At 52.9% G+C, this 27948-nt stretch overlaps 1 protein-coding gene across 4 annotated transcripts; it reads right to left on the bottom strand.

Moving 5' to 3' along the window:
• Positions 1 to 2016: 2016 nt before the first annotated feature.
• On the bottom strand, positions 2017 to 27619 carry TEF (TEF transcription factor, PAR bZIP family member). Of its 4 annotated transcripts, none has more exons than XM_047741751.1 (4): positions 27385 to 27619; positions 11938 to 12270; positions 6785 to 7005; positions 2017 to 5624 (listed from the first exon to the last, which is right to left on the bottom strand). In XM_047741751.1, the coding sequence occupies exons 1-4, from the start codon at positions 27485 to 27487 to the stop codon at positions 5409 to 5411; spliced, it is 873 nt and encodes a 290-aa protein (XP_047597707.1). In that variant the 5' UTR covers positions 27488 to 27619; the 3' UTR covers positions 2017 to 5408. The 4 variants fall into 4 exon arrangements, with proteins under 4 accessions (XP_047597707.1, XP_047597708.1, XP_047597706.1 ...); XM_047741752.1 differs by having other exon boundaries at positions 11938 to 12255; positions 27385 to 27614; XM_047741750.1 differs by lacking the exon at positions 27385 to 27619 and adding an exon at positions 16924 to 17090 and having other exon boundaries at positions 11938 to 12255.
• Between the last annotated feature and the right edge of the window lie 329 nt (positions 27620 to 27948).

The raw sequence follows: 27948 nt of genomic DNA, 5'->3' as shown, positions 1-27948 counted from the left end.
TGCCGTGAGGCTGAGATGACAGGAGAGCAGTGGGGAATGATGCTCCTGGCTTGGGCTCGAAGACTGGCTGAGATTCTGCCTTCCTCTGCTTTCTCTGCAGCCCACATGGGACCAGCTAGAGTCGGCCCAGAATCCAAGCCGGAGTGGTGCCACCCCCCCACACCCAGCTTGGAGACACCTGCAGCCTCAGAGCTGGAGGCGGCTGAGCACTGCGCACTGCATGGCCCCAGCTCTTGCTACAGAGAAGCAGTGGCTCACGACCGGAGGCCCCAGCTCCACCATGTCCGGACATCAGCCTCTGGGGTTGGGAGGGTTTGCTGAAGAAGCTGATGGGAGCACAGGAAGGGCTGGCTGGGGGCTGGGGGCCAGGGCCCCCACCTTCAAACCTGTTTCCGATTTCCTTTGCCGCTCATCCCTATCTCTGGCTGGCAGCTTTCCTGGATTAGCAGCTGACGTCAGGAGCTGCCAGCTGGGCCGGCCTGGCACAGCCTCGGGGAGGTGCATGAGGGCTGTCTGGTGGCTGGGTACAGTCAAGGAAGGAGACACATGTCCAGCTTCGGAAGCTTGTCCTCCAGAGACGTGGGAGGGAGAGCTGCATTGGGCTAGGCACTCACACATGATCGGTGTAGCCCGTTCACCTTGTACGGAGACAGAAATCACCCCTGGGGGTGGAGTAACTCACCCCAGGCCACGCAGCTGGTCTGAGCCCGCTGCATGCCGGCCTGGAGGGGCTCATCTCTGGGTAGCACCTTCTACTCCATGACCTCAGTGCCTCAGCCAAATGCTGAGCACCTGCCCCGTCCAGGAGCCTGTGAAGCTGGTGTCCCATTCTAAGATTTAAAACAAAAAACCAAGCCCAGACTTGCCCAAGATCACACCCTAAACTGGTGATGGAGGCCAGGTTTGAACCCAGGATGAACTCCAAAGCCTGTGTTCTTACCTGCCACGGCCTCGGCAAAGATCTTGTAGCTTTGACATATTTTGAGCTCAAATCCCCTAGGTTCCCATGGCTGCACAAAATCCTGCTTTGGGTGGGAACATCTGTACGCAGAGTAGAAAATGCCGTGGGTTAGAGCAGGTCACCACCACAGAGAAACAGACCTCGAGTTGACAAATTTCAGGGAAGGATGTGATAGGCCCAGTTGAGTCACATGTTCATTCCTTGACCAATCAGCTGTGTGCAGGGCTAGTAACCACGTAGCAGCGGGCTGGAGACCCTGAGGGGGTGTAGGGGGTGTAGTGGGTGTAGGGGGTAGGGGAGGCTGGACACACAGCCTTTGCCTAAAGATTCCACCAGAGGGCCAAAGGCTCTGTTCATTATCTCTGCTTTCCCTGGCTTCTTGGTGTCCTAGTTCCAACCTCAGTGACAACAGGGAGCAGAGGTAGGAGGGCGAAGGCGGGGTGCAGGTAGGGGAGGGGGTGGCGGGATGTGCAGCCGGCTCTGCCGAGGGTGGTGCACCCTATTCTGTCCCCACCCCTGATGAGAGCCACCAGGGACCCCGGGCCAGCCCTGAGCAGGGGACCTGGGGACGCCAATGCTGAGTGAATCAGTAGTTTCCACATGGGCGTGGGGAGAGGGGCCACACACTTGTGTGTAAACGGATCTTCTAATTGCTGGGCTCTCTGGACCACAGACAGAAAACTCGGCCAAAGGAGAAAAGGAAAACCCCCGGAATCCCACCCCCAGGACCCCACTCTTCGTCTTTGTACTTTCTCCTTTTTACATAGTTGCTCTCTGGGGTCTCCTGTTTGGGAACTCTTTTCCTGAGCAGTTCCTGGTCTTTTTAGCATTTGTACTGCACTTTTCCTTGTTCCGACTGCTTTGAATGTGACATTTGTCCTTCCTCAATACACGATGAGGTAAGCAGGCAGAATTACTCCCATTGGTTGGATGAGGAAACTGAGGCACAGAGTGGCCGAGATGAGCCAGCTGGTGATGCAGGGGTGCCTGGGACACGTGCAGAGAAAATATGGTGGGAAGAGGGGAGGAGGACAGAAAAGACAGTCCCACAGTTCTCATCTCAAAATATTTAATTTTGTTTTGAAAAGGACACATTCCCGGCTTCCCTCCCTGCCACATCACTCCAGCCCACCAGCAGCGACACATTCGCACGCACACACGCACATAAGGCCAATGGGCTACAGTCTGCTTCTGCCCTCTCTGGCTGGGAAGAAGGGGTTTCTCCTTGCCTCCTTCCCCCAGCAAGGGTACAGGGGAGAGGGGCCCGCTGGAATGCCAGCTCCCAGGGGAGGACGCAGAGCCCCACACATTCTACCACGTGCACTTAGAAAAATAAAACCAAGTGGTGTTCTGGCATGCCCAACACCGTAAGATAGCAATATCCACCTGGAAGTCATCTTTGCCATTTTCTAGAAAAATTTATTGCACTTAATTAACAGATGTTAAAGGAGCTCTGGGGTGGGGCTTTCCCACGAAAACCAGGGGTTCCTGGCCCATTGTGTTACAGGGAGCTGAGCTCCCAGGGCCATGGACGGAGAGCTGCCCGGCACAACAGGGCCCTCCTCTGCTGGTTCCCAGGCCTGCCACCCTGCCTCAGGCTGGAGGACTGTATGAGCTGCCTGCCCAGGGCCCCAGCAGCCGCCCTTAGCAGGGCGGTGCTTACCCAGAGTCAAGGGTCACTGCCCAGTGCCCTCCCCAACCTCAGGACCCGGACAGGCAAACCCCTTCCTTTGGCCAAGGGTAAGAGTTACCCAGGTCCTCCACAAGGTGCTAGCCATCATGAAAGCTCTCTCTAAATATATATATTTCTATATTTAGATATACATTTATTATATGTATATTCTTTCAACATTCTAGCTCATTCATGATTTGTCTGTTCTGAGGTTGCAACGAGGCTGCCACGAAGCTGAAGACAGGGAGCTCAGGGAGGTGAGAGCTTCCCAAGCGACCATGAACCGAAGGGAAGCCGAAGCCGTTCACACCGGCTCCCCTGGCCTCCCTGCTCCTTAGAGATGTCACAGATCTGAGCACAGAGCCACACTCCTTGGCTGTCAGCCCCAAGGAGAGAGTCAAGGAGACTCCCAACTCCGGACGGATACTGAGCAGGCAGCAGCCCTCTCCTGCTCCAAGCACCCGTTTCTTAGGCCTGGGAAGGAGACACGCTTTACCTGAGCGCTCCTCTTCCCCCAAATGTCAACCTTCCGTGGACCCCCCCTTCCTGTCCCTGTCAGGCTCCTGACTCCAAGGAGCTCTTCTGAATGAGGCCAGAAGCCCCACTCTTTCCAAGTGAGCACTTTGGGAAGGATCCAGACACCCACTGCCTGGCGGGGAGGAAAAGGGGGGCACTGAGCAGGCAGAAGGTGAAACGGAGAGGAGAGACATCAGGCCATCATTCCACCCACTGGCGGGGGTTGGGGGGACATGGACACCAACCAGAGATTAAATGTCCACCCTTAAAACAAAACACAACACAACACAGACCGTATACTTTCTGGCCAAAGAAAATGAAGAGCATTTAAGCTGGAGGCTCTTCTACCAATTACAAAATGAGAACTGCCCTACTGGTGGGTAGCCAGACCAGACAGAGAGTGCCCAGGCGGGCAAGCTGCCCGGGGCAGGACACGGACATGCCGGATGCGATGGCCCTGTTGTGGTTACAATAGAGTGAGAGTGAACACGGTTTTTATAGAACCACAAAGTCAAAATTGAAAGGGAGGGGAGTGGCCTCCCTTGGCCTCAGGGACCCTTGTCAAGTACCCAGAAGGGCAGGTGTGCAGGTCCCTGGAGGGCCGTGGCATTCCCCTGGGGTGTGGCCCATGACCAGTGCATGGTTTCCCCCGGTCTTAACATCTGTTAGGAAAAGTCTTTCAGGGTCAGGGCCCAGGACACAGAGCTACCACTTTAAATAAAGCCAGTGGTAAGCATGACAAAGTGCGCCCGTCGCCTCTGACCCCTCTTTACCACAGGCTACCTGCCCTGAGCAAATAAATACAGCCATCTCCAGGTGCCCCAGCCGACCACAGTGAGCAGCGGGTTCCACGGCTTTCCTCAGCGAATCTTCCAGGTACAGCCGAAGGACGACTGAGTCCCGCCGACACAAGAGAAAGGAGCAGCTGTGAGGTAGTGGGGCCACAGCTGCGAGGACCTCTCCCCTCCACACGGCAGCCAGGCTCATGTGGGCGGCCGGTGTCTCCTGGGACACAGACTCAGGGGCCCCTAGCCCCACCAAATGGCCCGAGCTGAGCTGTGACTCCTGTGATCCCTCACTGGGTCCTGTGGGCGGACACTCCAGGCAGCTCGCATGGGGGAAGAGATCCCAAAACAAGAACTGGGAAGCCCTCCTTCTGTTTTTAGGGAAAGTGGACGACTCTGGCCTGGCCCACACTGGAGAGCAGAGCAAGAAAAAAAGGGAACTTCTTGGGAAACATGCCCCAGCTCTCCGGCCACAGTGTACGGGGCCATGGAGGCCGGTTTTCTAAACACCATGCGAAGAGGCATCCTGGCTCCAGGAAGTTAAGCTTCCTAGGCAAGGGGTGGGGGGGTTCCTTTTAAATCCAAGATCTGAGCATTGGTCACTAGGTGAAAAGAAACAGCAGGTTCCAAGGCCCAGTGTGGTGGGACAAAAAAGTTTCAGGTGGCCTCCACGAGTGGCCTGGATAAGAGGAGATGGAAAGGCCTCCCTCTGCACTGTGGGCGAGACTTGGGAGACCAGCCACCCTGGGAGTCCCTCCTCCAAAGCAGATCTAACAGGGAGGGCCCCTCGCCAGGGCTTCCTCCCTGGCTTGCAGGTCTCAGAAGAAAAGGGGTGTGGGAGCTAAGAACGGCTGGGTGCGCTTCTGTGGCAGGCCCCAGACCCACACCCCACCCCAGGCGTGCAGAGACCCTGCTCCTGTGGCCTGACCCCCAGGGGGCCACCATGGAGGAGCTGCTTTGTCTTTCTACCTCTGAAGATGGGAACGGATGTGCCTCTCAAAGACTTTCTGGGGAGGGGGAGGTGGGTGACAGACAAGCCCCACCTGAAATGCGCCCCGCTACCTGAGAAGACGTCGGGCGACAAGGATCACGACTCATTCCGTGGAGACAGGCTCAATGGCCCAGGCCGGAGACTGAGGGAGAGTCAAGGAAGCCTAAGCCCCCTGTGAAAGGAGATCTGTACCCCAGAGGTCCCCTTCCGATTCAACTGGGACATCCGAGAACAGAAACTAAGGCTGATTCACCCGTCTACGCAGATTCTCTCGCACCCCCACGGGGGAGGAGGCTGGCCCCCCAGAGAAGTCGCCACGTGCGCTGGCCATGTGATAATGAAGCTTGAACGTGAACGCTCCTGGAGCAGGTGTGCCACCATTCGACCATGACGAGTCATAAGTCTCCACGTGTGTGCGGGGTGTCAGGGAGCCCCCAGGCAGAGGTCTGAGGTGCAGGCGGCGCTGCCCGGCGGGGGCACGGGTTACAAGGGCCCGTACTTGGTCTCATACTTGGACACGATGGTCTTGCACTTGCCCACCTCCTTGCGCAGCTCAGCCACCTCCGTCCGCAGCGCCGTGTTCTCCTTCTCCAGGAAGGCGGCCCGGATGGTGATCTGGTTCTCCTTCAGGCGCCGGGCATCCCGGGACCGTTTGGCCGCCACGTTGTTCTTCTTGCGTCTCGTCCAGTACTTCTCGTCCTGTGGGCAAGTGTCCCCCATGGGTGTCTCCTCTCGCCCCACGAGGAAACCCAACCTTTCCCCTCCTGCCAGCACCCTGCGCCCCAGATTCCTCTTGAAACTCACCTGGTGCCGCCAGCCAAAGGCTCGGACCCCAGGGAAGGAGCTGTAAGTGCCAAGGACACCGAGGGGCCCCCCCTTACCCGGGAAGGTAGAACAAGCAGCAAGGTTGCCGAGTGGGATATGCAGGGGAGGAGAGGGGACTCGCTGCTCACCGGCTCTGGGCTGCTTCAGCATAAAGCACCGTCCACACCCTCACCTCACCTCAGCATTCTGGTCATGACTAAGGGCCTAGGCTCTGTGTCCAGTTCCCGGAGTTTAAATCTTGGCTCCTGCCACTTCCTCGCAGGGGAACCGTGTGAGCCCCTTAGCCTCTCACTGTCGCCTGTCCCACATCCTTATGATGCAGGACAGTAACAGCGACCGTGACACAGAGCTGTCTGGGGAGTAGACGAGTTCCCGTGTACAAGGGGCCTATGACAGTGCCCGGCGTACAATAGGGACCACACAAATGTCCACTGTCTTCACTGTCACTGAAGCCTCAGAAACCTCCCGAGAGGCGGGTATGGTTATTTCCGCCCCAGAGATGAGGCATCTGAGGCCTGGCGAGGTCTAGGTGGCAAAGTGGAGTTCGAACCCAGGTCTGCCTGATTCCAAAGCTTGGAGGAAATAGGTTCCTTGGAGTTTTCCATAAGAAAAGATGGAAAGACTACAAAATCCTCCTCTCCCTCCCACTCTCCGAGTTCCTACAAAAGCATCAGCTTAAAAGCTGCTTGCTCCTCCCTGGGGATGGCAACATACAACCATCTTTTGTCCTTCAAAGTAAAGGCTTGTTCAACCCCGGTTCCTGTGGCCTAGTGAGCTCCTGCCCGAAGGCTGGGCCAAAGCCAGGGAAGTGGGAACATCACCATGGTGGCGGCCAGTAAGAAAAGACAGAAGCTACAGGGAGTTGTACTGGGGCCAAATGTTACCTGACTCCCTTTCTTTCTACCAACTGCTGCAGGATATGGCTCTGTGCTCTGAACTCTTGCCTTTCTAAACGGTGTCCACAAGGAGAGAGGGTCTTCTGCACAAAATCAAATGGGAGGCAGCACAGCCGCTCAGCTCAGACATCAGCTTACCTTCTGCTCATCGGGGACAAAGACCTTCTTGGCCTTTTTGATCATGGGCTGGGGCTTCAGATCCTCCTCTGCAAACTTGTGCTTCCGAGGGTTGAAGAGCTCCCCGCCAGGGACACTGGAGAGGACCAAGTCAGCAGGGTCAGGATTGAAGTTCACATCCACCTCCACACAGTTGGGGTCAATGGGACTGGGTGTCTCCCTCTCCTTTTCCAGGGAGGATTCTGAAAGACACAGAGGCAGGTGGTCCCAAAATAGTCCATTGGACAGCAAAGGCTCACGCCCCACACCTAGATACCTGCTTGAATCTCAAGGTTGCCCCAGCCACTGTCACATGCAGGCAAGAAAAACCACCACAGCATCAGCCCCCAAGCTGGCATAAGTGATTCAACCCAAAAACACAAATACGGAAAGAATTCTTTCCTGTAGGAACAAAATGCTCAAAAGGAAACAGAGGCCCTCGAAAAAGACAGGATTTTCAGATTGTTTTCTTCCCCCAAGAAATGTTAAGCAAAACATTAAGTCATTATACCCCTTTAACTTCCTGTGGTTTCAAGTTCTCAAATAATGAGAAACAGCTGAATTTCTCTGTGAACTATTATGGGCTAGGGACACAGGCTGAACAATGAAATAGCTTCCATTTTTGAATCCCCTGAGACGTATCAGTCAAAGTGCTCATTCAGCCTTAGAACAACTCTGAAAAGCAGACAGGTGTTAACCCTATGTTATACATAACAAAACTGAGGCTCAGAGACACAACCTGGTTGTCCCAGCGTCACAGACGGTAAGTGACCGAACGACAGCTTGAGTCTGGGTCTGGCTGACTCTGAATCCTTGTTCTTTCCCACCCTTTCTGGCTGCCACTTTATTGTGGACATTGGATGAAAGGCACTTTCAGAATTCAAAGGTTGTGCGTTACTAGAGATAAGTCATAAAAGAACAACAAAACATACCTTTGGCCTGCTCACCCAATGCTACTGGTAGAAGTACACAAAGTATCCGGTCAACAGATATTTGTTAACTATCTACCATACGCCAGGAACTGTCCTTGCAAAGACAAGTGAGCGCACAAAACAAGTAAAAATCCTTGCCTTCGTGGAATGTTATTCTAGCGGGGGAAGGCTGACATTACACAAGATAAATTAAAAATATCTGTAAGAGTGCTGGACGCCATGTGGCTGTTGGGGAGAACATTTCAGCAGGAGTGAACGTCAAATGCACTGGGATGTGCACAGGCAGGCGGCGGTATACAAGAAACCAAGAGGCAGCCACTGTAGCTGAAGAGGAAGGATGGGAGGAAAGAGTAACAGGACAGGTCCAGAACACAAAATGCAGACCTTTTAATCCCCAGAAAGCAGTGGTTTTCAATAGGGGATGATTCTGTCCTGCCAGAGATGTGTGACCACACGGTGGCGGGGGTGGGGGGAGTCCGCTGGCACCTCGTGGGTAGAAGCCAGGAATGCTGCTAATATCCTCTAATGCACAGCCCCGCCCCTCCCCCCACCCCAGCAAAAAAAAAAAAATTATCTGGTCCAAATGTCAACAGTGCCAGTGACTCTGACTTTTAGCCTGAGATGGGAGAAGCCACTGGAGGGTTCTGAGCAGACAGGTGACCTGATGGATTTTCACTGGCTTGTGTGCATAAACTCAGTGGCTCCTCTTAGACAGGGTTAATTACAAAAAGGGCTTGACATAAGGAGAGTGAATGACCAGGGACCCACATGGTAAGGATGGGAAGGCCGCCAGCTGCCAAATCTTACACCCACAAGCCGAACAGCCAGGGGGCCAGAGCCCGACAAGCGGGACTCCCACACCCTGCTGAGACGAGCAGCCACCGCCACAGCCACTTTGTAAGTTGTGCGGCGGAACCTACAAAGACTGAACATCTATGTATCTGAGGACCCAGCCCCACGGAAGTGCACAGATGTATTTACCAAAGGACACGCATGTAAATGACCACGGCAGGGCTGTGCATAACCTAAAACTGGAAATGCCTCAAACGCCCATGAGCCACAGAATGGAGAAACGTGGTATGATCAGACGATAGAGTCATTCAAGTGAATGAAATGAACAAACTGCTATAGGTATGAAATAAATTTCCTCACAAATTTGAGGAAAAGCAGCTAGACAGAGCGGGAACTCTCCTTTCGTTTCTACCATGTGTACAGTTCTTCAATATAAAACTTACTTTACCTGTATTGTCGTTTTCTTCTGCCATAGAGTACTCCATAAGTATTTTTTATAAATATATAATTTATATGTGTGTTATAATGCTAGCTATAGGCACCTATAAATATCAGACTATGAACATAATTATAATAGGCAAAACAAACATAATATATTATACACATACACAATTAATATACAATTCCATGCACCTTTGCTGATGGAGATAAGGAGTGATTACCTCTGGGTAGTCATGACTGAATTGGGGGTCACAGGGCATTTCTGGGACACCAACAGTGTTCTATATCCTGATTTGTGTGGTAGTTACACGGTGGGCTCACTCTGTGAAGATTCGCTGGGCTGTGAAATGGGAACTTTTGTATGCCAAAAGTTTCATTAAGAAGGCTTACTTAGAAACAAAATCAGGTCACCTGGGTGACTCAGTTGGTTGAACTTCTGACTCTTGATTTTGGCTCAGGTCATGATCTCAGGGTTGTGGAACCGAGCCCCACGTTGGGCTCCATGTTCAGCTCAGAGTCTGCTTGAGATTCTCTCCTTCCCTCTCCCTCTGTCTGGCCCCCTCCCAACTCTCTCTCTAAAATAAATACATAAATCTTAAAACAACAACAACAATGTATCAGAGGCAAACACCACCTTAGGCAAATTGCCTAAGGCATAAAAAGAGGACTCATTTCCAGCTCTGCCCCCTAGCCACACACGGACCGGCCTTCTGGGACACGCTGATGAGCACAGAAATGAGTGGCCCTCAAACAAGAATTCAGCTGGAATCAGCTAAGTCTTTAGATCTAATCAGTTTACAGGAAAAAAAAAAAACAAAAACAAAAACAAAAAAACAACAAGAAACAAGGGGCAGAGGAACATGTGAAATGGCACTTTGGGGATACAGACAGAAGAACCCAGCATGTGCAAAACTCAACAGGACCAATGACGCAGTGTCCTCAACAAATGAATTGCAAAGCAAAAAAGGAGAGGGGATCCCAAAGATTACAAAAGATTTAAGAGACATGACTAAATGAGATCTGTGCGTCTTGTTTGGATCCTGATTCAAACAAACTGTAAAACAGTAACTTTTTTTTTTTTTTTACAGATATATTTATTTGAGAGAGAGTGGGTGGGTGTGTGCACATGGGGTGGGCAGAGAGAGAATCTCAAGCAGACTCCCCAGTGAGCACAGAGCCCAATGTGGGGCTTGATCTCATAACTCTGAGATCATGCCCTGTGCTAGAATCAAGAGTCAGACACCTCACTGACTGAGCCACCCAGGTGCCCCTCTAAACAGTAACATTTCTGAGACAACTTTTTGGAAATTTGAAAACTTATGGATATATTGTCAATTTCTTATGTAAAACTGGTAGTTTTGTTACGCTTTTTAAAAGAACCCTTACATTTTACATACATATTGAAATATGTACAGATGAAATTACATAGTATCTAGGATTTTATTTTATTTCTTAAAGATTTTATTTACTATTTTTTTTTTTTAAGATTTTACTTATTTATTTGACAAGAGACAGAGAAAGCACAGGCAGGGGGCGTAGCAGAGGGAGAGGGAGAAGCAGGCTCTCTATAGAACAGGGAGCCCAATGTGGGACTCAATCCCAGAACTCTGGGATCATGACCCGAGCCGAAGGCAGACATTTAACCATCTGTGCTACCCAGACGCCCCAAAACTTTTATTTATTTATTTAAGAAAGAGAGAAAAAAAAAGTGCACACGAGCAGGGGGCAGGGAGGGGCAGAGGGGGAGGGAGAAGCAGGCTTCCCACTGAGCAGGGAGCCCAATTCAGGGCTCTATCCCAGGACATTGAGATCATGACCCGAGTCAAAGGCAGTCGCTTAACTGGCTGAGCCCACCAGAAGCCCCTAGGATTTGATATTAAATAATGAGGTGAGAGGCTGGGAGAGGTTATGGAATACAAGATTGATTATGAGTTAAGGATTAGGAAAGGTTGAGTGATGGTTACATGAGGGCTCATACAGTAGTCTCTTACTTTTGTATTTGAAAGTGCTTCCATAATAAAAAGTTAAATAAGAAATAAAACTAGAGCATGAGAATTCCTTGGGGGTGGGTCCCTTGGGTTCCAACACCAGCTCCTGGGATCCTTCTTGGGAGCCATCAGCCTGTGTGTGCCTGTAACTGAGCCTGCAAAAAACTTTGTAGGGCCCCCAGAGACCGTGGCTGGGCCTCCTCTGAAGGGTTCACGCCTAGGGGGCATGAAAAGCAACCCACCACCCACCCCTTCACAAGAAGTACAAAAGAAGAGAGACGAGAGAATAAAGAGTCCCGGAGATAAGGTTTGTCCTGGTAGCAGGACAGTGCCTAAGCAGTACCTGGCTATGGGATCAGGCACCCTGGCTGCTTTCACTACCTACCAGCTGTGTGACCCTGGGCAAGTTACTTCTAGTTTCCTCACCTGCAAAACAGGTATTAGAGTATCACCTCGTAAGGTTCTTGTGAGGATTATGTGTTAATGCCTGCCACGGAGTAAGTGCTAAATAAATGTTAGCTACTAACATTTATTTAATGTTAACTAACTAAATAAATGGTTTATTTATTATTTATTTAACTAAATAAATGGTACTACAACTACTATTACTATTATTATTATTACTATTACTACTGCCTGAGCTTGCCAGTAAGCTTTGGCAGAGCGCATGTGGAGGGAAAGAGCAGAGCTGAGGAAAAGCAGCACGGGATCTCCATCCTGTAAAGCCTCAGACTTCAAGGGCTCACTCCACCGGCCCAGTTCACCTGCAGCACCCCGGCCCACAGCAAGGCCCCGACTGTGCTGTGGCTGCTCTTTTCGTCTCCAGCCTCAGGGACTGTGCTCCAGGGTGGGGTGCAGAGGCTTTCTCCACGCTGCAGGGCCACCAGGACCTCCTCTGAGAGGAAGTCCTCACTGGGTGTGCGCACTCAGTGGCCCGTGGGAAACGGGCTTCTCCGCACGGGCATGGCGGCCAGGCACCCACCTGTGCTGGACGCGGTTTCCGAGGGCTGGAAGACGGCCGTGGAGGAGGATGGCGGGGATGCCGTGGAAGAGCTGGCCGACTCCTTCCCTTCCAGCTCGGCCACAGGCAGCAGCAGGTTCTGGGCCAGATGGGTGGGGCTGGCGGGGATGCCGTTCTCCAGCAGGAACTCATCCAGGTCCATGTACTCCAGGTGGAAAGACTCGCCATCGTAAGGGATGGTCTTGTCCCAAATGGGTGGCATGAGGGAGGCTGAGACGGCCATGGTGCTGGCTGCCGCAGCCTCGTCTTCCTCCAGCTTTTCCTTCCCCTTTTCTTTATCTGCAGACACAAAATCTGTGATGAGACATCACACAAGAGGATCATTCAATCTCAGGAGGTGAGCTGTGGGCCTCTCAGGGCTGACTCCTCTCCATCTGAGCCCCAATCCAGACCATCAATTCCGAGAGCTCGCTCTGCTCTCCAGTGATAACCTGCTGTTTGACCGAGGCCCACAGGTCCCCTTCAGACATGGCTGCATGGCCTTGCCCAGGTCTGGCCTTCCCAGAATGTTCTCCACAAGTTCTGGGGTCTAATGTGGTCCCAGGATTAGTTCAAAATAGGCTTTGGCATGGGCATCTACAGGAGAAAGGCTTCAGGGAGGAAATGGAGTTTCTGATGTCTCAGTAATATTTTAGGATTCTTCAGACCAAGAACTTTGGTGTTCTGTCCTGTTCCCTCCAGCCAAGCTTCTCCACAGTAACCCAGCCTTGGGCTTGAAGCCCAGCTTTGCCACCCACTTGCTTTGGTGTGTGATTTTTGCCATGTTACTTAACCTTTCCCAGCCTCAGTGTCCTCCACCATAGATAAGGATAAAGTAGCCTCTTTGGTGAAGACTAGAGATAACATTTTTTAGAAAGATTTTTATTTATTTATTATTATTTAAGATTTTATTTATTTGACAGACAGAGATCATGAGTAGACAGAGAGGCAGGCGGGGGTGGGGGGGCGTGGAGGCAGGCTCCCTGTCACACAGAGAGCCTGATTCAAGGCTCAATCCTAGGATCCTGGGATTATGACCTGAGCCGAAGGCAGAGGCTTTAACCCACTGAGCCACCCAGGCGCCCCTTAAGATTTTTATTTTTAAGTCATCTCTACACCTAATGGGGGGTTCGAACTTAACGACCCTGAGATCAAGATTCGCATGTTCCATCGACTCAGCCAGCCAGGTGTGCCCCTAGAGACAACATTTGGAAGTGTCTTGTATGGTACCTGGCACACAGCAGGCATTCGCTATTCCTGTGAGCTTGTTGAGGGCAGGGACTATATCTGATTAATTTCTACATCTCAAGGACCACTGCAGGGGCAAGCTGAGGGAAAACGTGCATACTGAATGAAAAATGCTGGGTTTGCAAACTGACTCCCTTTAGGTTGTCAGCCCTGGATAGAGAGGGCTCGGAGCTGTCTTTTCAGGACCTTTTTCAGAGCAACCATTTCAAGAGACCGCTATCCCTGAATAGCAGAGAAGACTGAAGGCAGGTTTTCTGGGAAGAAGGAAGGAGTGGAACTGAGGAAGAAAAGCTTATTAAAAAAAAAAAAAGAAAGAAAGAAAAAAAGCTTGTTCCCATTCAAGGCAAAACTAATCAATTAGTGGGGACTGGTACATACCTAATTGTCTCAGCCCAAAAGCTATGTACAGAGGTACGTAAGAAAGGGCAAATTAAGAAAAAGAGATGAAAGAAATGTGACATGGTTAGAAGGAAATCAAAGTGACAGGGAGGCTAATCAGGGAATCAAGAGATAAAATCATGACAAGTTCATAATGGGCTTTCAAATTGAGGGAGACAACTTTGAACTCTGGATTCTGAAGTGAAAAAGAGAAATCAAATATGATTATGTTGGAAATAAACCAGTCATGCATGGACTCCTAGACCATGGTCAGCCAAAAATCAGCCTGTTGGTCCAATAAAAATGGACACACCCAGTGTGTTAAAAAGGTGGAGGTTCTGACAAACGGAATTTGGTCATGGCTTCTACCCTGAATTGTTGCAACTGCCTTCCGTACCAAGCTTTGGTTTAAAACCAAATGGGAAGTAAGAAAGCCAAGCTTTGGTGGGCTGGGTGGGCCAGATATCCTCCTCGTTCTCTGAGATACTGACCCTACATTCTGTTCAGAAACGACTGTGACCCACGTCGGTGGGATCGTGGGGATCAGAAGAGGCAGGAAAAGGGAAGAACAGAAAAACAGCCATACTGAAGGACAAGTAACAATAAGTTCCAGGTTTTATCTGGCGTAAGCAATTAAACAAATATATTTAAAAAAAAATTTTATTCTCTTATTTTAATTTCTTTTAAAAATGTATTTATTTTTAAAGATTTGTTTTACAGATTTTATTTATTTATTTGACAGAGAGAGAGACAGCAAGAGAGGGGACACAAGCAGGGGGAGTGGGAGAGGGAGAAGCATGTTTTCCACCGAGCATGGAGCCCAATGCAGGGCTTGATCCCAGGACCTTGGGATCATGACCAGAGCCAAAGACAGATGCTTAACAACTAAGCCACCCAGGCACCCCAAGATTTATCTATTTTAGAGAGAGAAAGAGAGCACCAGCAGGAGGGGCAGAGGTGGAGGGAGAGAGAATCTCAAGCAGATAGTACCCTGCGTGTGGAGCCTGACACCAGGTTCGACTGCAGGACCCTGAGATCATGACCTCAGCTGAAACCAAGAGTCACATGCTTAACCGACTGCACCACCCAGGCACCCCTAAATTTATTTTTAAGTAAGCTCTACCCCCGACGTCAGGCTTGAACTCAAGATCCCAAGATCAAGAGTTGCGTGTTCTATTGACTGAGCCAGTCACACAACCCAAGAATATTTTAAATCAGTGTTTTCCTAATTTTTTATAAATTATAATCGGAGTTTTAATTATAGGAGATGGTAAAGGACGAGGTCCATCACAGAGGTCACAGGGATGGATATCAGTGGATGCCAGTGACATGGTAAAAAGCACCAGACCAGGCAGAGAGCTGTAAGGACTAGCTAGGTGACCTTGAGGAAGCATCCTCACCTTCTGAGCCTCAGCTTTCCTCATCTGGGAAGTGGGGATAATATCTTACAGGATCGCTACGAAAGACTAGATTATGTCAAAGTGCTTTGTAAGCATTATGCACATGTAAGGCAGAATTACTGTTTTTGATGGTTGCTGCTTGGTAATCTTGAATAAGAACCTGAGAGATGTGTACACCTGTCTCGGTGGCTTGTCTCATCCGCACATCTGGAACAAAGCACTGCCTTCAAAACAAAGAAAAGGGTCTGTGGACATGAGGTTCCAAAGCAAGAGGGGAGAGTGTGGCCTTACCTGATGTGCATAAGCTATTTATAACTCAACAGTGGCAGCCCCAGAGATGGCAACCTCAGAATGCATCCCAGAAATGAAGAGAAGCAGCATTTTTAAAAAGAAAAGTAATTCCTCAAAACAGGCAATTCACAGAAGGCTTACTCCTTCCCAGATCCCGAACTACACTGATGGTTCTTAGAAATTCAAAGATGTCAGACGGAAAGCATACCTCCGTGCACCTAAACCCTCACAATAGGTGGCACTCCTCCTGTGCCCCGAACCTCCCGTCCTCACTCCAAAAAAACAGAGCCAAACCTGCTTTCCACACAGGCTCCAGGGACCTCTGTGGCCTAGGAAACAAGCAGCAGCCCAGCTCCGCTACAGTGGCCCCAAAGTCTAGGGTCAGCCCCAAACAAGCGGGTGAAGGTGCCACAGCGGCCTCCCTCTGACCCTCCTCCCTCTACCTGCCTCGCCCCAACCTCTCCCTGGGAAGGCGCCTCACATCCCTTCTCCTGACACCCCTCCCCCACCTCAGCGGCAGAGCACATCTCCTGTGTGCACCCAGTAGCTGGGGATACGCACACGCAGAGATGAAGAGAGGTCCTCTTCCCAGGGGCAGGAAGTCCACATACAAAGACAATCCGCCACCATATATCAGAGCTCCTCAAACTTTAGTGGACTTTGGAATCACAGAAGTGGGGTGCTCCTTCAAATACAGATACCTGTGCCAGCAGCCGCAGATTCGGGGGCGAAGGGTGGGGCCCAGGAACCAGCATTTTAAACTAGCATCCCAAGTGATTCTGATGCCGGCATCCCCAGAGAAGGCGCCCTGGAGCATCCTTTAAGGGGGAGCCTCGACCCCCACCGGCCTCCTCAGTAACCCCTACACACGTCGCGCACGCCAGGTGGATGCCCGAATGAACCTCCTCAGTGAGACCCCCACCCCACCTCCTCCCTCCTGCCCCTTCCCCGCCAACCCCCCATCTGACCTAGCCTGTCTCCAGTCGGCCCGACCTGCTCTTCCCACCTCCCTTCGCCTCGCCCTCCAGGCCCCTCCGCAGGACAACTACACCCTGACCTCCGACCTCCCCGGCCCCGCCCTCGCAAGGCCCCGCCCCTGCATAAACCCCGCCCCCAGGCGCGCGCGGACCCCCCTCCCCTCACCGAGGCGCGCCTCCCGCGGGGGGTTCTCCATCAGCTTCTTCAGGACCAGGGGGAAGGAACCCGGCAGGCCCCTCTCCCCAGCTGCGCGCCCTGGTCCTGGGCCCGGCCCCGCCTGCGGCTCCACAGGCGGCTTCTTTCCGCCGCCCGCGTCCGACATCGTGCCCCGCGCTCTGCTCGCGCGCCTCGCCTCCCCCGCCCGCCCCCCGAGATGGGCCAGAGCCGTGCGACCCGCAGCAGCTGCCGACACGGGCAGCTACTGCGCAGGCGCCCAGCGGCACCCCCACCTCCCTCCATCCCTACCCCGCCTGCGGACAGGCTCTGGCATATTAATTATTCATGAGGCCAGGCCAGCTTCCCCGGATCGCCGCTTCGGATTGGCCCACCCTGTAAGGAGGGCAGGCGCAGCCTTCCGGGCCGTGATTGGTTAGGCCGCTGGGGTTAGCGCGGCACGTGCGGGGCCAGGTGAGGAGCAACGCCCGAGACCCCGCCCCGTCCGCCCGTGTGTCACCTGATTGGCGCCTGCTGGAGTCAGCGTCAGGGGCCCTCTTCGACAGCAGCCCCTTTCCCTCAACCCGCGGTTTCACCTTCGCCTCCCTCTTCATAGCCCCCGCCCTCCTCCCTGACCACCGCAGCCGTTCCCCCTTCCCTCTCATTGCAATCTCGCCACCTCCCGGACGCGCCCCTGAAAGGAAGCAGGGCTGGGCGTGGCCAGGCCGGTCGGGGGAACCTATCAAATCGCCCGCTAGAGCCGCGCGGCCGTCCCTCCGCGGATCACGTGGAGCCGCAGCCGAGTCTAGTGGGAAGGGGGGAGGGAGAAGAGGAGGAAGGCGCGGTGCAGCCAATGGAGGGCGGGGGCGGGGCCCGGGGCGGCGCACGAGGCGTAGCACGTGCGGAGCTGCGGCGGGGAGGAGGGGGGGCGGCCTTTTTGTTCCGGGGACTCTGCCCAGGGTCGTGGGACAGGAACGCAAAACCCAGCGGGCACCCCTCCTCTTCCGCGACCCAGAGGTTGGCTGAGGGCAAGGCGTCAGACGGCGACCTGCTGTGCCCGTTGGGTTGGCCCGAGCTAGCTTGGCCGCTGCTGCGGGGGTGGGGGCAGGAGGGGGTGTCAGGTTCCCTACGGATCCCGGTTTCTGGTGCGGGCGTGGCAGCCAGATAAATACTAGCGTGGAGGGAGCATTCTTGAGCCCCGCTGGTGGAGAGAAAGGGCCGGCCCTGCGCAGGGCCCGGGTACAAGCTTCCTTCCTCCCACTTACTAGCTTATGACCTTGGGAAAGTCCAGTGGCTTCACTTGCGCCTGCTTCCTCATCCATAAAATGAAGGGGTTGGGCTAATCTGTAAAATCCTGAACAGCTCTGCAATTCTGTTCCTCTCTAGGACTTTCCCTTCCTTTTCCTAGGGAAAAATGAAACAACAAAATTCCTTTACACAGGGTACCGATTACACACTTTGTGGGTGAACGTCCTCTTAAAACACAAATACTCCTAGGAATGCCTATGGAAACCTATAAAAGTGTAAAATGTGAGCGGGTACACAAATGGCGGAGGCGGTAGAGGAAGCTAATCCCAAAGAGCGCCCAGAACTTTGTAGCTTATTAGAGCACAAATCACCCTCTGCTTTGCCCCTGAACTGTACTCACTCTCCCTGTCTAAACTTCCAGGGTGGGGGCGGGGAGGGGCTTTGGCCTGTTTATCTGGTTTTTCACCAAGGAGCCTGGGCCATCCAGTAGTAATGCTGGGGAACTGCAGAGTGCTGTCGTTGGAGCATGGTGTAGGTCGTGACCGACAACAGCCTGCCTCAAAGCTGTCCAGCCGACGGGATAAGAATTTTGCTGGGAGTTGAGGAGGAAAAAGAGGTTGCCCCCCACCGCCTACCCCGCTCTGGACACCTGGGTGGTTCAATATGGTTAAGTGGCTGCCCTCAGCTCAGGTCATGATCCTGGAGTCCTAGGATCAAGTCCAGCTTTGGGCTCCTTGCTCAGCAGTGAGCCTGATTCTCCCTCTGCTTGTGCTTGTGTTCTCTCTCTCTCTCTCTGACAATAAAATCTTAAAAAAAAAAAAAGGGAAGAAGAAGAAGTTGGGCCTCTAAGCAGGCCTGGAAAACAAGAAGTTTGAAGGGATTCTGGGAGATGGCTGGGACAGGGTGATGGCATCTGACTCCAAATTCAAGTTCTTACTGCTCTGTGCATTACACTTTGGTGGCCTTCTGGCTCATACCTCCAGCCAACTGCTTCAAATCTCCAGGCCACCTTTCCTGGTATATCAAATGGAGGTAGGACAGGGTCTACCTTTGGGGTTTCCATAAGCCAATGCACTGCACAATTGTAAATCTGCAGCAGATGGTAATTTTCATAATTTTACTAAAACTCATGGGTACAAATCCGCTGCTTGTGGTGTACACTGATTCTGTTTAGTAGAAATACTAAGTTGTGCGCAGAAAATCTGTTGACTTGTTCGTGGGAATTATGTACATGGCTAAACAAAGGCATCTTTCGGGGGTACCTGGCTGGTTCAGCTGGTGGAGCATGGCACTCTTGATCTCAGGGTTGTGAGTTCGAGTACCACATTGGATGTAGAGATTACTTAAAAATAAAATCTTAAGGGGCACCTGGGTGGTTCAGTCATTAAGCATCTGCCTTTAGCTTAGGTCATGATCCCAGGGTCCTGGGATCAAGCTCCAAGTTGAGCTCCCTACCCAGCAGGAGGCCTGATTCTCCCTCTCCTACTCCCCCTGCTTGTATTCCCTCTCTTGCTGTCTTTCTTCCCGTCAAATAAATAAAATCTTTAAAAAAAAAAATCTTTTTTTTTTTAAAAGGTATCTTTAGGAGACACTGACCTAGAGGTTTTCAGAAACAAATTTCAAAGTGTTAAAAAAAAAAATTTCAAAGGGTACCCCGAGGAAATTGACATGAACCCTTTTTTAAAATGGCTGGTTTAGGGACACCTGGGTGGCTCAGTTGGTTGAGGGACTGTCTTCACCTCAGGTCATGATCCCGGAGTCCTCTGGAGCAGCCCCGCTCCCGCTTCCGGCTCCTTGCTGGGCAGGGAGTCTGCTACTCCCTCTGACCCTCCTCCTTCTCATCTCCTCTCTCTCTCTCAAAAACAAAGAACAAAAACCTAAAAAAAAAAAAAAAAAAAGGCTGGTTTGGCCACGGTAAGACTTGTTGCATTAGAGTTAAATGTCTATTTTCTTGGCTAATATGACATTATTGAAGGGGGAAACAATTTTCAAGGTATTAGAGGAGAATTTGTGATCATTTAACAGTGGAAAGTTAAAACATTTCTTTATAACAGGGGTGGGTATAGTAGGAAGGAATAAAGATTCAGATTTCTTTGTAAGTTACAGTTATCCAAAAGTCATAATGCCAACTCCATTTACCACCCTTCCTGGAGCAACTAACGTAACAGGTGAGTGACACTTGTGAGAAGCAAAACAAGCAGGTGGGGACTTTAAAACTCAGTTTTGAGGGTCTCGTAGGTGGCTCAGTCAGTGAAGTGTCTGATTTCAGCTCAGGTCATGATCCGGGGATCCTGGGATCGAACCCTGCATGGGGCTCCCTACTCAGCAGGGCGTCTCCTTCTCCCTTATCTCTCTGTCCCTCCACCAGCTTGTGCTCTCTCTCTCAAATAAATAAATAAAATCTTAAAAAAAAATAAAACTTAGTTTTGATTCCATTCTCTTTTCATGTCCTGACACTCCCCAGAAAGGTTTTTTTTTTTGTTGTTTCTTTCTTTTCTCCTGGATAGCCACAGGGTAAATGGTGTGTCACAAACACTGCGGGAACATTACAAACATGTCCTTTCTCGTGCTCGCTTGCAAGCGAGGAGCTTAGCCACGTTGTGGGCTGGCAGCACGCAGCAGCACCGCCCTGGAGGTGGGGTGAGAGCCCTTACACTTCGGGCTTCCTTCTCCAACTCACAGGAGAAGAACCATAATAGCATCTGTCTACCCTGTTTCCTATCTATCAGTAAAGTGGTACCAACAGCCTCACTCACCCCTTCTCAGAGAGGAGAAACAGATGTTGTGAGAATTAGGTGATTTCCAAAGTGTGTGTGAGCCCTACGAAGAAAAAACTCCATAAAAAGAACATGTCAGGGGTGCCTGGGGGGCTCAGTTGTTGAGCGGCTGCCTTCAGCTCAGGTCATGATCCCGGGGTCCTGGGATCGAGCCCCGCATCAGGCTCCCTGCTCAGCAGGGATCCTGCTGCTCCCGCTCTCACTCCCCCCGCTTGTGTTCCTTCTCTGGCTATGTCTCTCACTGTCAAATAAACTCTTTAAAAAGAAAAACCAAGAATATGTCATTACACGGTTAAGACTGTAAAGGTGTGAAGTGTTACCTCCGTGTTCTTTCGTGGTGGGTTTTCAATGCAGTGACTTTTTTTTTTTTTTTTTAAGATTTATTTATTTATTTGAGAGAGAGAGAGAGAGACAAGCTGGGGGAGTGGAAGAGGGAGAAACAGGCTTCCTGCCGGTCGGCTTTACCGACTGAGCCAGCCAGGCGCCCCACTGCAGTGGCTTTTTGAGGGAAACATGGTTCCGGGGGGCAGCGGTTGAATTGTGGACTTGGAGGCAGGCCTGGGTTGGGTCGCCTCTCAGCTGGTGACTAGCCACATGGCCTTGGGCAAGCGATTTCTCCTAAGCCTCCTATTTGTCTCTCAGAAACTGAGGTGGATGTACCTCACAGAGCGGTTATGAGGGTATGTGTGAGAAGCAACCTCAAGTGCCTGCCTGAACGGTGAATGTCACGGAGTGGGTGGGCCTCCGCACTTCCCCTTCCTTCAGGTTGTGTCAGGTCAGGCAGGAGTAGAATTATTCTGGAAGGCTGAGTTCTAAAGTCAAAGCTACAGCAGAGCTCGGATGTGAAATGTCCCTTTTCCAGAGCTAGACTGACTCTAAATTCTCTTTAGTGTTTCAGAAACCTGCTAACCAACCCCAATTAAAAATGTCATTGAGGGTTGCCTGGGTGGTTCAGTTAAGCACCAGTCAGACTTGATCTCAGCTCAGGTCTTGATCTCAGGGTCGTGAGTTCAAGTCCTCCGTTGAGCTCCACACTGGGCATGGAGCCTACTTAAAAAACAACAACAACAACAACAAAAAAACACCTTACTAAAAAAAACTTAATTGAGCATATGCAGAACAAGTGCCTTTCATTAAGCCATGATGCCATTCAGAGTATTATTATTTAAATTTGAATTTCAGAGGAGCTGCAACTCCAGCCCAGGAGCCTTTGGCCAGATAGTCCCACAAAGATCCATTTGGCCACAGAGTCGGCATCCAGTAGGACAGCACCTCTTCCAATCTTCTGACTTTATGGAGCAGTGTGTGTAGGTAAGAGCAGGACAGTGAGAAGGCTTCCATCGAGCTCTCAACAAAGCCCAGTTATCTGTGGGCCTCGCCCACTGCAGGAAAGCACAAAACTTGGTTCAGGGTAGTAACTCAGTAAATATTTGTTGGCGCGCTTTGTTGGCAGGGCTGGTAGGAAGGTTGACAAAAATCCTTCAGAGCCAAGTCCTATACATTTGGAACGTTATTAACACGAGATCACAGCCACTGTGTTGATTCACAGTGGAACCTGGAATAACAAATGTGAGCCACCCGGGATGGCAAGTCCCCAGCACGAGCCGGGCCCATAGCTCACATACCTGTGGCCGTGGAGTTCTGGGCTGTGGTTTGTACCTTGGTCTCAGTGTGTTCTAGGGGGGGAAGTGGTGGGTGGAGCTCTTCACTAACTCCTGCCCATCTCTTCAGTTTCCTGTTTGGCTCGCCTCTTGTCCACTCCCAGGGTTCGAATTACAGATGGAGAGCTGCCCCAAGAGTGCCATTTCCAGAGAAGCCATCACCTCCAACCTCTGCCACGTCTCAACAGCCACTGACAACCATGGTTTCTCAGGGGAACGCTGCATTGATGGTGCTGTGGTAGGGTGTGGGCTCTGGAGTCAGACCACCTGGGTTTAATTCCGACTTTGACTACTTCCCTAACTGTGTGACCTTGGGCAAGTTACTCAGCTTCTCTGTGCCTGCATGTCGAAGGCAAACAATTCAGGCGCACTGCTGAGAACTGCACTTGGCACCTAGCAAGTGCTCGGTTGAAGTTAACTCTGCCTAATTGCATTTTGGGTTGTTCTGGGAACATTCCTCCCCACCTGCGGCTTCCCCAAGAATAGTGAGCGCGGGGTGGGGTGGGGACTTGCAGGCGGGGATAGGACAGCTTCACTCTTCTTTCAGATCTTCGAGGCCCTGCAGGTTCTCCCTTCTGCGGGTCTCTCCAACCTCACCTCTTCCTTCTCTCCACCTTGCTCACCTTTGACAGCCACGGTGGCCTTTTATTGCTCAAATACGTGTCTTTCCCGACCCAGGAAAGGGCCTTTGTGGGTGCTGTTCCCTCAGCCTGAAAGTTCTCGGTGTCACTTACTCTCCCTCACTCTCCGGGCCTCTGTCCCAATGTCACCCCCTCAGAGAGGCTGGCCCTGACCCTCCTCACCGCTGACTGCCTGTCTCTCCCCACCGGAAGGCAAACACAGGTGAGGGGGCAGTGTCTGGGTCATTCACCCCCCCAGCCACAAGTGTAGCAAACACTCAGTAAGCGATTGGATGACTGAAGAGATCTTGGGGAATCCGGTGGGAGAGGAGGAGCCTGGCAGCGGGCAGTGTTGGGTTGGAAGCCTGGATAAGTGTATGGCCCTCCCTTTCCTGAGCGTTCCGTCTCCTCATTATGGAATGGCTAATCATAAGGCCCTTGCAAAGCCACTTCACAAATGGTAATGAAAACGCTCACACTCAAGGAACCGGTGGCTCTTAGAATCAGGATTCATTCCCGGGGCAGCCTAGCCTTGGGTCAGGCTCATAACCCCTGGCGAGGGGCAGCCTGTCAGTTTCGGACACAGCTGTCCGTTTCCCCGCACTCCACAGGAACGAACTGATCGAACTGATCGCGTTTCAGGATCGGTGATGGTGGGGAAACAAATAGGAAAGAAGGCTCCGAGTCCTAACGTGGGAGCCAAGAAGAGAGGCTGGTCCGCACCCTGGCCCGGAGGGCAGCTGATCCCTCTGGGTGCATTTCCTCCCCATTTAGGAGTAGTCGGATTAAAGGAGCTAACATGCCCGGTAACGCAGAGAACAGCCCCACCCCCACCCGCGCCCTCCTTTTCCCTGAAAGCAAACTTCACACTTTCTCAGTTTCTCTCCGGTTCCGCCAGGCTGGGAATGGAGGCAGCCACGTGGACTTTTCCTGAGGCCGAGCTCAGGACAGCCCGAGCGGCACTGAGTCTGGTTTTTGGCCGACTTAACTGAGTCCTCCAAGGGGAGGACGCCCAGGCCCTTCTAGCGCACCCCTGACTCTGCCCTAGCGTTATTCAGCCCCTGCTCTGGTCAGCTCGGCAGGCACCGGGGTGGAAGTGTGTGTGTGCAGACAATGGCACCACGCCCCGGGAGCCTCAGCACGCGTTTCCAAGGAGACAGCCGTGTGTGTGTGTGTGTGTGTGTGTGTGTGTGTGTGTGTGTGTGTACACCCACAGATTGCAACACCCAGTTCTTTCAAGGAGAATATCAGCGGGAAGGAGGGTGGAAAGAGGAGAATGGAGGGTCAGATTACAAATAGGATGTTGGTGGAAGGCGCAGAATGCCAGGCCCAGAGGCTTTGTCTCTCATGGGGAAAACAGTGTAAGACTTTACAGTTTGCAAAGGGTTTCCTCGTAGGGTAAGTCATCGAACCCTGGCAATACATGCGTGAAGCAGGCATGCTTTGTACCTTGTATAGGTTGGGGGTGGGGACCTGTCAAAGATGCCCTGCTGGGTAGCTCACAAGGGATTCTAGCCAGAAGCTCTCTGAGGCGGGTACCCTGCCGGCCCCGCTCCAAGTGAGGGCCTTGTTCAACCTGTGGGTGTGGGTTCCTGCTGCACGGCTCCCTGCAAAAGAGGCCTGAGCGATCAAAGCTGGCAGAAAAGTTGGGGGCCAGCCTCAGAGCAGCTGAGGCCCCACATGTTGACGGAAGGATAGGATGTAAAGATCTAACAGTGTGGTTGAGAGAAGCAGGGTCTTTCCAGAAGCTGGAGAAGAAGGTGAGAAAATGTGCGACAGAACAGAATCACCTCTTGGAAGAGGATCCCATGGAGAAGGGGCAGCAGCGGAAACACGAATCATCCTTAGGAATCAGGAACCAGAGACAGAGGGGGAAACTGAGTCAGGACTCGGGGTCCAGACACCCTCTTTCACCAGACATGATTTGTCTGCCCTCAGGAAAGTCAGTCAAACTGGTGACCAGAGTGAAGGACCACCAGGTGGCCATCGTGACCTGAAGCCAAGGGAGGCTCCTGTCTGGTCAGCTCTGCTAAAGAAAGTCGGCTTGATTAGGGGGACCAGAAAGAAATGGAGGTCTGCGCAGGCGGCTGGGGGGAGGCCCAGGGGCTGCAAGAGGGAGAGGGGCCCCAAGGCTGGATCTTAGGGAGCATCTCTGAAGTAGAACCTGGAGGGAGAGGTGTCAGGGAGAGCAGGGGCTCGTGAGAGCGCACCTGGGATTTCGCACACTCTGCATGGCTTGCTTCTAAAATTCCTTCACACGGGACCCAACATACCCTCTGCAGGTGACCCAAACGTGTGCTGAGGCAGTCACTGGGCTGGAGAAAGTGGGGAGTTTGTAAACAGGTCTCAGTCTCCTGTGCAGAAATCACCTCTTTTACCCAAAGCAAAAGGTGAGCAATCCTGAGGACAGGCCTGCTTTCTAGGGGCAACTAGCTGTTTCTCTTGTCTTCTTCCCATTGAGGTCAGATGCCAGGGTCGGGGGACCCAGGGGGAGAGACCTTATAAAGTACTTGCTACATGACTGCCGGAAATTCTAGTTCTGTGTAGTATATGTATTTTTTTTTAACCAAGGGATGTTGGTTTTCAGGTAGATACATTTTTTTTATAGAAGATACGGAGAGGGACACCTGGCTGGCTCAGTCGGTGGAACATGCAATTCTTGATCTCAGGGCTGTGAGCTGGAGCCCCACCTTGGGTGTAGAGATTACTAAAGATAAAATCATTAAAAAAAAAAAAAAAAAAAGCAGCAGCTGTGGAAAGTCTGGGAGCTTTGAAAAGCGGTGATGGTGGGTTGGCAACAGGCATGAGTGAGGTCTTTGTGGGGTACACTAACCCCTTTAGCTCTTCAACCTTTATTCCCTTATCTTATCTGCCCATTGGCATCTGTCATTCCCATGGGACCTCATGCTTCTGACTCTCAGTAAGATGCCCCATGGCGACATGATAAGAGGTGGCATGGGGCTCTGGTTCATGACCCTTGGACCAACCCAGCCATACCAGACAAACTGATCTTCAGTCAGAACTTGCCAGCTCTTGGAGAGGCTCTGCCTGAGAACCTGGGCGAGTCCCCTCAGTTGCTGGACCCCAATTTTGCCCACCCACAGTAAGCAGTGGGGACTTTCCAGCTGGTCCCAGGGGCCAGCTGGGAGCCCGCGGCCAGAAGCTGCTGCCACATTTCAAAAGCTTTGTTATCCTGGTCCAAGGAGCAGCACCCCGAATCGCCCCAAAACCCTTTTCTGTCCAGCTGAGAGCTGTCCCTGCAGAGCTACTGGCCACCAGCTGGTCTCTGTGCATGCATTGGGCCATCCAGAGACACCCTACTTTCCTTGAGTGCCTGGAGCAAAAAGGAAACCTTTTGCCTTTGGAAGGACTTCTAACTTCACCCACCCACACGGCTGTTCAGAGATGCTAAGAAGTCAGCTGCGGCTTCTCTGCCAGGCTAAGCTGGGGTCCCCTGAGAAGATAGGCTTCTCCTCCTGGTGAGCAGCTGGGGTCCTGAGGCTACAAAGGCATAGGAACTGCTTCTAGGATCCCTGCCTCTGGGGGGTGGCCCAACTGTCCCAGCCTTCAAACCACAGGGTGTGGTCTGAGGGGCCTGGGCCCAGAGCTCTGTGAGAGAGCCCGCAGGGACCGTGTCGCAAGCTCGGGGGGCCACTGTCCCCCGCTCGGGCAGCACCTCCTCCCTCCCCAAGGGATAAGAAAGAGGGCAGGGCCTGTGGTGTCTGTCCTCTGGCTCCAGAGTTTGGGAATGGCTAAGAGTCCTTTGGAAGGAAGTCCCGCGGGGACAACCAGGCTCTGGTGATGAGACAGACACAGCAGGATGAGCGAGAGCCCGAGAAAGCTCCCCTGAGGGGACACGTGGGGCTCCCAAGTCAGATTCCGGACGCCTTTAAAGGTGCATGTGGATTTTGAGCCCTGAGGACCCGGGTGTGAGCCCTTGACATCTTAGAACAGAAGAGATTTGGAGATTTATGTATCAGGAGGGAGCACCCTGAGCTGGCCGGGCCCCCAAGTCTGGCCAGGGGCTTCTCAGGGCAGAGCTCAGGAGACACCTGGTGCGGGCTCTGGCCCTCTGTCCGCGGCCTCCTCCGCGGGCTCCCGGGCCCCGTGTTTGCCTGTGTCTCCTAGGAACCGGGGCTGCGAGCCTGTGGTCCTGTTACATAACAGCTTCCATCCCATCCAGGGGTTCAGCCCTCCAGCAAGCGGGAGCTGAAGCAGGAGAACGGAGGAAGGAGGAAGGGCTCTTCTCCAGACACGGGAGACGGCCCAGATCCACAGACTCCACCAGTCCGCGCCACCCCCAACGCGCAGAGGGAGGGAACTTAATCAACAGTCAGCCTTCAGCGCATTGTCCCAGCAGAGCGCTCTGGTCCTGCCCTCGCCCCACGTGAGCACGGCACCTGTCAGTGGCCACACGCTGGCCGCAGCTTCCCAAAGCTAGCAGGCCCAGGAGGCGGCCCCTGAGTGGCAGGGACGCTCCCCACTGTGTCCCTCTCTGCACCCAGCCCTGCTCCTGCCCAGGGAGGGCCCAGGGGCAGACCCCGGCCGGGGACCCTCCCCAGCTCGGAGATGTCAGTCCTGCCACCGTGCCTGTGACTGCCCCCCCCGCACCCCCGCTCCAGGGTACCTGGGCAGATGACCAACGCAGGCCACCCCCCCCCCCCCCCGTTCCTACCTGTCCTCTTCTCTGGCCAAGGGAGAGAGTGCTCCAGCAGGGACTTGAGGACCTCAGGCATGTCCATGGCAGGGGCCACTCCAATCCGGTCGCAGCTCGACATGGCCCGGCTGGAGGTGCTTGCTCGGGGGAGTTCAGAAGCAGCTAGAGAGGCAGGAGCTGGCCCGGGAGCCGCAGGCTCTGGAGGCGGGCGGGGCGGGAGCCCGAGGCAGCCAATGGGCAGTAGAGGCCCCGGCCCACCCGTCCACCCCCGGCTCGGCCACCCGCCAGCTCCGGCTGCAGCCAGGCCTTCCCTTCCCGCTGCCTGGCAGGGCGGCCCTGGCCCTGCGCCAGCCGCAGCACGTGGAGCCCCCGCGCCAATCCTCTGACGGAGAGCCCGGCCTGTTATCTAACTTTGCAAAGGGAAGTTCTCCCCCAGGCTGGGAGCCATAACCAGGCTCCCAGGTGAGAGCAGTGAGATGGCTCCACGCCCACAGCGAGCATGCACTGCACACTCAGGCACACTCGGCGGGGGGTGGGGGCGGTTGGGGGTTGCTGGTGGCCCAGCGCTGCAGAGGGCAGGGC

This window comes from Lutra lutra, chromosome 8 (assembly GCF_902655055.1).
Source record: "Lutra lutra chromosome 8, mLutLut1.2, whole genome shotgun sequence".
NCBI classification, from domain to species: domain Eukaryota; kingdom Metazoa; phylum Chordata; class Mammalia; order Carnivora; family Mustelidae; genus Lutra; species Lutra lutra.
This window is presented reverse-complemented; position numbering and strand designations above follow the sequence as displayed.